The 12,674-nt window shown below is 38.9% G+C and overlaps 1 protein-coding gene across 6 annotated transcripts in view; it reads left to right on the top strand.

Moving 5' to 3' along the window:
* Nr5a2 (nuclear receptor subfamily 5 group A member 2) overlaps positions 1 to 11,856 on the top strand; it is a 141,926-nt gene extending 130,070 nt beyond the window's left edge. For all 6 annotated transcript variants that reach the window (XM_003474704.4, XM_013158114.3, XM_023567185.2 and 3 more), the window contains one exon: positions 8,611 to 11,856. In XM_003474704.4, the coding sequence (XP_003474752.3) occupies positions 8,611 to 8,858 (248 nt within the window). In that variant the 3' untranslated portion in view covers positions 8,859 to 11,856. The remainder of the gene's footprint in view (positions 1 to 8,610) is intronic.
* Positions 11,857 to 12,674: the final 818 nt, after the last annotated feature.

The following is a 12,674-nucleotide window of genomic DNA, read 5'->3' as shown; positions in this document are numbered from 1 at the left end:
AGAGTGAGGCTGTGGTAGGTTTTCAGTTTTAGTAAATTGTGTAGGGTGACTGTAGAGGCACAATCCTGTAATCCTGACACTCTGGGAGGCTGAGGTAGGAGAATCTCTACAAGTTCAACACCAGGCTACACAGTGAGTTCAAGGCTAGCTTGAACTACATATCAAGACTCTGTCTCAAAAAATAAACAATTTAGTAAGGTATATAAACACAAGAAATATTGCTTTTCTCTGAGCATTGAAGCATTACCATTTGTATTCGATGTTATATTCTCTGTAATCACAATAATGCCAACAATGTCTAGCATGTCCTAGCACATGGGAGCTACATTAGGAAATTGGCAAATTTTGACTTCACACCCTGCAAAAGCTGCATGGGTCGCTGTAAAGGGGGACTCCTTTCATAAATGAATTTGATTGCCATATTTCTTTTTTCTTTTTGGATATTGAACCCCGGGCCTTTACACTGAGCTACATTCCAACTGTTTTAAAACTAATTTTTGTTTTTAAAATGGGGTCCCACTAAGTTGCCTAGACTGGGCTGGAACTTGCATTCCTCCTGCCTCAGCCTCCCAGAGTAGTGGGATTACAGGTATGAGCCACTGTGCCCAGTTTCAGTTCCCATTTTTGAATGATGCCCTGTGTCAAATCATAGCTGTATACTAAACAGTGTTTGAAATAATTGGTAATGTGGTTCCCTCATCATGGAGAATTCAAGAAACATCCCGAGGGTTATGTAAAAAAAAGCAAGCCATTAGTTCATGAAACATAGGTAGAACAGTGTCTGGACTTGTTTTCCAACAAGCATCCAATGTCTCCTTCCCAAGTTTCACTGACAATTCCACAGAACACTAGGCTGCCAGTGACAACTGGGATCTTGAAGTCCAACCCTGCAGCCTCAGAACCTCGAGTCCCAAAGCAGGGACTTGCCTCTGACTCACAGAGACTAAACTAAGGTGAAAACTCAAGGGGACTCTGAGGAGTACTCCTTCCTGCTGGGAGCTATGCTCTCTCTTGAGGATTATCTTGAACAAAAACTGACAGAAGGTCAGGCACAGCTGGGGAGATTCTTCATGAAGAAACATTTCCCGAGCCCTGCTTTCTGAGCACTGTGCTGGGCGTGGCATTGGTAGGTGTTGCAGAGAATGCCTTGTGTGCTTTGTGGAGTGGACTGCAAGATGAATAGCTGTTTAACTGACTAATGGCAAGTGTTTAACAGAAATGCAGGACTTGGTTACACTTTCCCAGATATGCTTTTTGAAAGGAAATGGGATATCCTCGCAAGTATTTGCTCCACCTTCCACAAATCTCGAATTTTGGGAGAGCTCACTATTCTGTGTTTATGAAATGTTACCATGGTGAAAATCAAGCTATGCATGAGAAGCAAAGACAATCTCCAAATTCTAGTGGTGCAATTATAAGAATCATGCCTTGTGAGAATATAATACCTCTGCATTTTTAAGTTTGCTCATCCTTGTTGTCATTCTACTTTTAAGTGGTTCTAAAACATAGGCAAGGGGTGGCTGGGGATTTAGCTCAGCAGCAATAAGTGCCTACCTGGCAAGTGCAAAGTCCTGAGTTCTATCCTTGGTACAAAAAAAAAGGCAAAACATAGGCAAGGAATTTCCTGTATTTTACAGTTGGAGAAATAGAGCCAGAGGGGTTGAGTGCCTCTCTTAACAAGGCTGGTCTTGAGATCAGCTCAGCCCCCTTGTACTTGTTTCCTTCTAGCCTGATGTACCATGAGACCAGGATTTCAAAGTTCTTTCATTGGTGAGACCCTTTATTCCAAACCCTGCACATAAAAAGAGCAAAGCAGAAGTCCTCTGTCCTACACTGCTCAAAAGGGAAGGGCTAGAGAACTCTCCCCAAAGATACCTTTTGACACTGGACTACGTGCGGTCTCAGTTATGACTTGTTTATCATGATCTGTGGCATTGGAGATGTTAAAGTTCCTTCCCAGTCATCAAAATCAAGGGATGAGTCATGCCAGTATGTCAGTACTGACAATGTTATTTCATTCCAAGTCTCAACACCACTCATGCAAAATACAATGAAGCATTTAAGAAACTGAACTGTGCAATGCAGCAGCGTGTCTTACACTCCACCTCCGACAAGCGACAGAAACCTGCAGGCTGTGACAAGGGGCAGGGAGCTTTAGGAGTTCAAAGTTTAGGTGTTTCAATCCCAGCCCTATATGAGAGAGGTCCTATGGTAGAGGAGTCAGGAGACTTGAAAGAGGACTGCTCATACATTCAAGATCTGCTTTTTATTAGGGTTGAGACCCCAGCTAAAGCTCAGTTTTCTTAACTGTAGAAAAAAAAATTGGCACACTCATTGGTGCTTGATAAACAGTAGATTTTTCCTTAATTTTCTAGACCTAATTAGAGATCTTGAAAAAGCCAAGATCGTTGAGTCTTAATTGTGTAATCTCTGTGGTGCTGTCTCAAGATGGAATCCTTTAAAAGAAGCCTTTTACTGAAATCTCACTCCTTGAGCTGTTTCCCACACATTCTTATAGACTGGTTGGGTTTCACCCATCACCAGTCTTGTGATGAGTTCCAGATCTAGATCACTGTCCCAGGCTTCTCTGCTGAAGTGTAGACCTTTATTCCCAGTCCTTTCCTGGACATCTTCCAGCATCTCATGGCCCCCTTAAACTCGACTTGGCCGCACCTAAGCTCCTCCAATGTGCTCTTTCCCCATGTGCCTTAGTGTTGGCCACTACTTCCTTCTTTAATAGAAACCTAGAAACCATCTAGGATTGGCTTTCTCTTTCCTACTCTTAACCCATGGTCAACAATTCTTGATGCTTGTTGAGTCTGCCTGTGCCCTCATGGCTGCCATATTTCACACATATTTTCCTGTAATGGCCCCTTTGATGGCCTTGCTCTTTCCTTGCTCCCAATGTAGACATCAACCTCTTATTCACACTTTCAGCAGAGTGATCTTTCTAAATGAGAAAGCTGACCATTTCCTTTTCCCACAAAGCCCTTCAATACCTCCATGTTACTTTCCGAACAAAATACAGGCTCAGTCAGTATACAGAGCCCACACCTTGTGGTTCATCACTGTCTGAACTACTTGCTCCCCTTCTCCCCAATGGCTGCACTCTTTAACATGGTCTCAAGGACCTCTTCACTCTGGCCCCGGGGCTTTGTGTATGGGAAACCATCATCTGCCAGAACTTATTTGCCTCCATGTGTTGCTTGGCTCATTCCTGTTCATCTTTTAAAATTTCTCAGGCATTAGCTCCTCCTGAGCCCTGAGTTAGGTGCCCATCCTATGTGGCCCCCAAGGTACCAGGTGCTTGTCTGTATCACATTAAAGAAGCCATGAGAAGGGAGACTCATTCCTGTATCTTTAACACCTGGCGCCTCAAGGCTATCAGAGCTCCAAATGAGTGAATGCATTATGCATTGTGTATACATGATGCTGTGAAATAATAAAGCAGGCTAGTGTGCTTTGTAAGTTGTAAGAGTTTGTTATTTCTATGCACATAAAGAGCCCATATGCTTCATGAACAGGTGTGTGTGCATGTGTACAGCCCCTGTCAAATGTTGCATTTTCTTTTCTAATTTGCATATAAAGGCACTCAACTGGCAAAAATTGTTTTAAGTGGCAAAAATAGCTCTTGGGTTAATAAGTACACACACCTATCTATTTCACACCTATGTTATTATTAAGAATCTGTAGAGATTAAGTAAAATCTTGATATTCATATACTGAAAACTATAGGTAGAATATCATCTTAAACATCACCAGTAAAAACAATCTCTCACCCCTGAATATCTCAGACTCTTCTTTAAGAGAACTTTGTTCATATGAGAACTATCGTGTTGCTCTCCACCCTCTGAAAGTTCTTGCAGAATTACCTACACACATTATTCATGTTGATCCCTGTAAAAAGTAATTTATGAAATTAATTCCTTACAAAAAGTTCATTTCTTTTCTCCTTTTCTATGTCAAAGGAAAAGATCTTCTGAAGACAAGATGTGACAATTTATAGACTGTCTACCTTGCAAAAGCCTGTGCCTTTATGTCTTTTAAAAGACTTATATCCCCCAGTTCACAGCAAAGTACTGTTCTTACTACCCGCAGCCCTCCTGCTCGGCAGAGGACCCATCTCTGGAAAAGTGTGTGGAGAGGGAAGATTTGGGGCTGCACCACTCCATCAGGGACCAGGGATGCAGAGATAAAATTCTGCATCTTCAGAGAGAGTGAGAGAGCCTGAATGCTGTGTAGGACTAAGAGGGCTGAACTCTAATATATTCAAGAAGACCTAAGGGTTTAGTTTCCAATAAGGATGGAAAAAATCTGAGCACCCCACTGTGAGCTTATCATAATGCTGTTTCATATAAAAAGTTGGTAATTAGTCCCTGAGTGAATAAAGTAGAATAGATGATAAGAGACTAATACTTAGAGGGAAAGCACAAAATGCTCTTGCCAGCCATCAAAATTTAAAAACTGTAGAGAAAGGGCTAGGGATGCTTCTGTCTGTTTATATACAATTTCCAGCCCAGAATTTGTAATGATAGAGTTCGTTAAGTAGTATTTTCTGTTGTATTAAAATGATGCTTACCTACTTTTCAAAGGAGAGCACAGAGTTCTGAATACCAAAGATTTGGGGATTTGGCATTAGAGCCACAGGACTGGAGGGAATTTTGGCCACACAGCAATCTCTGTCCCTCCGGCTAGATGTCTGATGCTAAAATCCAGATGTGATGTGATACTGTTTAATACAGGACCCAAGCAGCAAGTTTCTAAAATGTATTTCTGAGAACTCCAGAACATGGAATGAATTTATCCAGATTTCCTTTCCTTGTGTATAACTTAATACCAGTTCATATGGGAAAGTCTGGTATTCCAGACTCCTGCTATAGATGAATTAAGACTTTCAAATATACCAACTACCTATCATTGATTTGAAGGAGGGACATTCCAGGAAAAAATAGTTAAGTTTTTAATTTCTTTTTAAGCTGATTTCATACTTTTCATGAAAGGGTTTAAGTTTACATAAAAATTAATTCCTTGCATATTATGAAAATATACTTGGGTTTTTAGAGTCTTCCTAAAAAAGGCAATAAATGTAAAATACCTAAAAGAAAATTCCAAGTCCCCAAGAGCTATCATCTACATTTAACACTTCTCTATCCCCCTTAGGACCTTGTGAGCTCTCTCTTTATGAACTTGTGTATAGATTGTAAATCCAAGGTTTATCTGTGATATGCAGAGACCTGGGTGACTTGGGATCCCGAGACAGATTCCAGCCTCAGTGAGAATGCAGGCACCCTTCACTAAGCCACACTCACCTGGGAAGAGCCCTCATCTGGAGAACATGTAAATTAAGACTACATTATTTGAAGGACAGCTAAAGGAGTCACTCTAGGATGCTCTAACTCTGAGCTATCTTTAAATAAAATATCTTTAAGATGTTTTATTTCAGAAAGACGTCTATCATACATACTGGTTTTTGAAAATCAGTTTCTATTTAGAAAAAGAAAATTTGGGTTATAGGAATTTAACAGCCAGCGTGGTGGTGCCTGCCTATAATCCCAACATTGGGAGGCTGAGGCTTGGAGGATCGCTAGGAGTTTGAGGCCAGCGTAGGCTACAAAGAGAGTTCAAGGCCAGCCTGAACTGCATAGGAAGAGCCAGTCTCACCCCCGCAAAAAAAAGAATTCAATAAGTCATTTCACAGTCTTTGGACAAACACCAGCAATAACAAGGAAACAGTAATGATGGTTTTCTTGGGCGGCCTTTACAAATGCATAGTGCTCACCCCAAGGAATTTACTGTCGTAGTAGAGAAACAGGAGAGCAGTGACCCAGGAACAGCCACCGAGTGAGTCGGCAAACTACAGGTTCCTCCTCTTCTCCATTGCTTTCTCCTCACCCCCTTTCCTTTTCAAACTTGTAGCTTAAATATCAGGATCATTGTCAGCAGTATAGTCACAGACATATAGCAAGCAAGTATTGAGGGAGGGATTAGTGATATATTTGTTATATTTACTGATGAATTCATTGAAACAGCTTAATGCAGTCATTTAGTTATGTGAATTCAGCTCTGATGATCTTTAAAAGGAGACCTGATATTTGCGTCAAGTATGAGAAAGCCACGTATTTTCCTCTCTATAGGAATACTGCGTGTGTGTTTAAGCTTTTGGAGAAAGGTGCTGGTGTGGACCATACTCAGATTATCAGCAAAAGTTAATCTGAAGACTTCAATGATTATTCTATAATAGTATGTGATCAACCAAAACTTAGTTTATCTAGCCTCTGGGTTATGCTTGTTGATAGGGTTCATTTTTTAAACTTTAATAGAGTGGCATAACATCACAGGATGTTAAAATTTAGTTCTCAAAGAATACATTTATCAAAAAGCAACCTTCTAAAAAGCTATTATTCATTTTTCTTATATTACTGTCCAAATTCTTATGTCCTCTTATTAATCTGTATGACTATGATTTATTTTTCTTCTTGTGAAACCCTTTCACTGGGGCATAAAATAATACTCTTTCTTTCTTTTTGTCTTTTTGAGACAGGGTCTCGCTGTGCAATTCAGGCTGGTCGTGGGCTCACTTTGTAGCTTAGGCTGGTTTCGAACTTGCAATGATCCTCCTGCCTCAGCCTCCCAAGTGCTGGGATTACAGGTGTGAGCCACCATGCCTGGCTCTCTTTCAAATTTTTATAGTTGTTTGTAAATCACTATAACAACACATCAATTTTTTTCTTTGGACCTAGGTACAACATATTGAAGGTATTTTGAATGTTTACATCTTACAAGTTTGGACCAAGGATATCTGTAGAGCCATATCCATATTTACACATTTTTAAACCACTTTTAGTGATGGGATGGTGGTGTACACTTGTAATTTCAGCACTCAGGAGGCTGAGAGAAGAGTATCACCTTGAATTCGAGGCTAGCTTGGGCTAATAGTGAGTTCAAGTCCAGCCTGAACTACATAGCAAGACCTTGTCTCAAAAATAAGCTAATTAATTCATTTAAGAAATCATTTTTAACTTTGATATATAGAAGATAAAAAATGCTTTATAAACTATGAGGTGCTACCTATAGAAAATGTCAAATGAATACAGGTTGGCTGTCAATTCAAACACCACAAAAAGATGGAGAGTTCCTGACAGTATAGCATTTGTCTGTAAACTCATTAATAGGTCATCCAATATTTTTGTGTCTCCCATATCACTTTGGAATAGATGTGGGATCCAAGTCTCACACTCCCTATGTATTTCTCTGTAAATTTGCTGTTCTGAATTTGGGTCAGAGACTTGGGGATAGAAAGAAGAATGTTTAATGCAGTATGTGGCCTAAATGCAAGCTCTGAAATTATCTAGAACACATTTGAACAACAAATGTAAGTCAAACTTACTGTGGATCCGTTTAGCTATGCATGGTATAAGGTGCCCAGAATATTGGATATGACTTACGATGGTGACCATTAATTTTGTAATGCATGTAACCTTTAACTCATAATGTTATGTTATTTTCTTCAGAATCTTCCTTGTTTACTTTGTCCAAATAGGAAATTAAAAGTGAGGGAGACTGCATCTATTTACTTTCTGTTCAGAGATTTATGTAAACACGCACACACATCTGTATTTTTTTCCAGAGGCTTCTATATACATATTGTATCAAAAGTTGTACAGTTAACATAAACTCCAGAGAAAGATGCCAACATTTCATTTTCTCTTGCCCATTATCCATGTGTATATTTGCGTGTCGTTCTGTCTTTTTAGTCGGTGTTTCTCTCTTATTCATTATTTATAAGCACCTCTGGGGCAGATGTCCTGAAACAACTGGATGATCACCAGGAGTTAGGCAGAGTGAATTGCCTGTGTCTCACTTCTCCTTACAAGTGGCCCAGGACCAGAAGAAAAAAGGAAAAAATCAGACTTTAGAAACCACATTCGGGTTAAAGGGCACCAACCATCCTGGCTTGTATTCTGCCTAAAGGACAAGGATTTCATTTGATAAAGATCATTAGTCACCAAGATATATATTTTAGAGAGTTCCTAGTAGCAACTATTCTGTTGGCAGTCACTGGAGTGTACCAGATGGTTCATTAGCATAGGCAAGACAAGTCAAAGGCTTTCAGAATCATTTAGAAAATGTCAAACAGAAACAAGAACCCTGTCACTTTTTATTAGAATTAACTACATCATACCCTGGACACAGATTTCACCTTGGGTCAGAAAAATTAATACAGAATTATATGAATTGTGTAATATACTGGGTTAAGATAGGTCTTTCTCTAGGGACTCATTTGCTGGCAATATATTATGATCCCTCTACTTTAGGAATCCTCAAACCTTTCCTTTTGTAAGATAGGAAAAGAATTGACCTTGCTCAAAATCCGTCAGTGTCTAATTGATTTGAGGTATATGCAGAATTTCAACAAGACATTCTTGTAAAGCTCTTTGTGATCATTTTCCCAGGAAGCTCAGTGAGTGGGGCTTACTAAGCATTCAGCAGCATATAAAGTGTGCTTTATGTCAAAAGGAAAATGCACCCACTAAATGAGCACGTTACTCTAGTAAACAGGAATTAAAATGCCATTGAAATGTTGTTGCTATGTTTGTTTTTTAAATGCAGATGTCAAAAACCTTGAGAACTTCCAGCTGGTTGAAGGTGTCCAGGAGCAAGTCAACTCAGCCCTGCTGGACTACACTCTTTGCAACTACCCGCAGCAAGCAGAGAAATTTGGGCAGCTACTATGTGGACTACCAGAAATCCGGGCGATTAGCATGCAGGCTGAAGAATACCTCTACTACAAGCACCTGAACGGAGATGTCCCCTATAATAACCTTCTCATCGAAATGTTGCATGCAAAAAGAGCGTAAGTTACAACCTTAGGAGCGCTGCTTTCCCAACAAAAAGAGATTGGGGCGGGAGGGGGAAGAAGAACAGGAAGAGGAAAAAAATACTCTGAACTGCTCCAAGCAACACTAATTAAAAACTTGGTTTAAAGATATTGAATTTTAAAAAGCATAATAATCAAATACTTAATAACAAATAAATGATGTATCAGGGTATTTGTATTGCAAACTGTGAATCAAAGGCTTCACATCCCCAAAGGGTGCATATGAAAGACATTGTAATGGAGTGGATTGAACTCACAGATGGATTCCAACACTGTGTCAGAATAAAAATGGACAGAACAATTCTTGTATATTTAAGCTGATCTCCGCTGTGAAGAAATTTAGGAACTAATCTGCATTATTAATTAGGCTTGTTCAGTGGAGGGTTTGCATTTACCGAATTCCTCCATGGTGAAGCTAGACTGAAACACTTCTGCAGAATGCGTCAGCTGTACCCCAGCAACTCCTCCCTCTTCCTCTGAAGGCCCCCACACCTTCCGGCCTGTGACCACCAAATCTGTACTAAGGACCTGTGGTCAGACATGCCTGGTAGTAGCTCCACTAAATCATGAATTCTGAATGTCTGTGTTGTAGACCTGCAAACAGCTAATAAGAACAGTCTATAAATATGTCAGCTTGCCATTTTAAATATGTTCTGGTTTGTTTTGTCACATGTTCATGACTGGAAAAAGGGCAGTATCCCTCTTTTATCATATATAAGCGTTAATTAATATTAAGGGATATGACTACCAATTTTCAAAGCAGATGCTCCATAATTAAAGCAAGTTAGATCTTATCTCTGCTATTGTTGGTGAAGTGTGGTTTTGGCATTGTTGAATTTCCTAAGAATGTCTGACCAAAAGGCTTACTAGGACATGTCTGTCTTTTTAATCGTCAAAAGTTTGTATTTATTTAAAAACAAGACATTAAACATCTTTTGCTGGGATATCAAATAGTCACAGATTTAAGTCGTTGAACACAAAAAGTGAAGCATGTAAGCTATGCAAAATGAAAAAAAAAAGGATGAACTGATAAACTGACTCAAAGTTCATTCTAGTTGCAAATGAGTATCTCCTAAACTTGGGATGGAAACTGGTTTTTCACATACAGCCTGGAAAGATATCAAAGTAATTCAAATCTTTCCCAAAGGGGAAAAGAAGAGAGTGATACTGATCCTTTAAGTCATAGGCCAAAGTCTGCTGTAGAACAAATATCAGAGGACCACGAATTGCAAACAAACTCTCCGAACAACACTGTCAGTATTATTAACATGTAATGCCACAGGTATGAAAGTCTTGCCTTATGTCATGATTCTAAAAGGTAGCTCTGCAGATATAGATCAACGTTTGTTTGAAATAAAGTATTAATACTTTAAAGTCAAATAAAAATATAGTGTTTACATTCTTTAGGTCCTGGGAGGGGGGTGGGACTGTGATATTACAAAATAGCAAAAGCAGTTATTTCTTTAATGTTATTTTTCTGATTGGTAATTATTTTTAACAGTACTTAATTATTGTATGTCGTGAGACACTAAAATCAAAAACAGGAATCTCATTTAGACTTTAATTTTTTGAGATTATCGGCCGCACAATCACTTGTAAAAACTGTAAAAACTAAAAGTATCTCCTAGTCCCTTAATTTTTTTCATTAATGTTTCTGGCTTTTGAATAGTTTATTTATATTGTATATCATCGTTTCAACTGTAGACAATTATGATGCTAATTTATTGTACCTTGGTTTCACCTTTGTATAAGAGATAGCCAAGACTGAAGAAACCAAATATATGTGTTTACTGTAGCATGTCTTCAAGTTAGTGGAACATAGTTCAGGGACATAGAAGGGTCTTAACGAATTAAAATCATCCACTTAATTAAATGTCTGTAAATCTTCATAATTATAATTCTTACTATAGCTTATTTAATATTGATTGTAAATTATGTGACCTATAGCTTTCTCTGTTTTCAAGTAAATTTAACAAGGTGGAGTCTTACCTGGTTTTTTTTTTTCAAGCATTGTAAGTTGTATACCAAAGATATTAGTTATTACTTCAGTGTGTACAAAGATTATTTTATTATTCTTGTTAATCACCTCCACTTGTCCACCTGAAGGGTACACCCTAGCCAAACTGGGTATCGACTTATCCCCGGGTTTCAGTCACCTGTGTTGTCTTCATGGTTCAAAGGGCGATGAAAAATCACCTATCAGAGCTCAGATCCGAAGCATTAAAGGGAATGGCAGCAGCATTACATCCCTTAGTTAAAGACCAAGCTGGCTAATGGCAGGTGGAGAGGAGTGGTACAGTCAATGGCTAGTGAACGAGCTCCATCACGTGTGTGTCGCACTGGGGAGTGATTTGGAGATTAGAAGAATAGTTATTGGGATGGTCTTTAGTATTGCAAAAGTGCCAGATGTGTGGATTCATAAAATCTGTTTTTTATTACTTTACATGTACAGTGCTCCTCACTGAAATTAAACCTGAAAAATGTCAGATATTGGTGTTGTTCACCAGGTGGCTTTGTACCCCGAGAGTGGTTTGCAAGTCGGCAACACAGCCACTTTCATACTACTGGTGAAACCAAGGGCAGACATTGGTAAGCAAGACAGTGCAACAGCAGCCTGTGGCCCTTCCGAGATTGGCCAGTGAAGTGTTCTGATGTGAATTGTTAACCAGTTTGTAACCAGACATTGACTTAGCCAACTGCCTTATCAATCACAGGATTTAGTCTAAGCAGACTCAAATATTAAGGTTTTTGGCTTAGCTTGGTTTACGATAGTTGGTCTGTGTTTGTTAACAGACAATCTGCCATGTCTGGATATTTGTATTACGATGTTTAGAGTGTAAAGTCAGAGTTACACATTGACATTTTCTTACTGTATCAGTGAAATACATATTGTCATGTCAGTTCTTGCCAGGAATTTCTCAACAAAATGGATTTTTTTTTCAGTATTTCAATAAATATTGATATGCCCAGCCTGATAATTTTTAAAAGTCTTTTGTCCTTCTTTTACTACCAAAAGTTCTAAGAAGTTAAATATTTAACCAGGAATGAAATCAAAAGAACTTCCTAAGCGTAGATACTGTCTCCTCTATAGACATTCTCTAGGGCAGTCTGTCATCCTTTACTGGATGCCCAAAGCATTAAACACAGTCTGAGCCTCGGTGCCATTCACAAAAGGAAGCGTTTTGTCATTTACTATTGTAACCAATTGGAAGAAGAGTCTTAATGGTTTCTAACTTTTTATCAACCAGATGATATCCTCATAACTTTTAATTCACTTGATTCTCAAAACAGCTTCATGAGATATTATCCACTTCTTACTAATATGCTAGCAAGGGAAAGAGCAGGGGTATGTTTTTCAGTATTTTGGTTTTTGTGTCACAGGAGATCAAACCCAGGGCAGGGCTTCATGAATGCCAAGGAAGAACTCCGCCCCCTGCCCAGGAGCAGGGATTCGAACCCAGGCAGTTTGACTCCAGGATCAGCGCTTTTAAATACCACGCCATTCTGTCTCAAGACCATCATGACATTTCAGATTTGCTTCAAAAGGAACAGATACTTGAGAAAATCAGGCCACAGTACATCATGAAATATACAGATGTTTATCAAAAACAGAAACATCAAAGCCTTAATGTGCTCAGTAGTTTAAAAAGTAGGATACCCATGTTTTAGGAAGTAGCCTCTTTCAGTACCATGAAATCTTTGGAGAAGTGTAAACCAATAAAATCACCATAGAATCCATTTTGGGAATATATAAAATTTTTATTTAAAAAAGAAAATTGCAGGAGTCATCGAACAC

Source organism: Cavia porcellus, unplaced genomic scaffold (assembly GCF_034190915.1).
Source record: "Cavia porcellus strain 051 isolate PalLab524CR breed Dunkin Hartley unplaced genomic scaffold, mCavPor4.1 scaffold_29, whole genome shotgun sequence".
Classification (NCBI taxonomy): Eukaryota; Metazoa; Chordata; class Mammalia; order Rodentia; family Caviidae; genus Cavia; species Cavia porcellus.
This window is presented reverse-complemented; position numbering and strand designations above follow the sequence as displayed.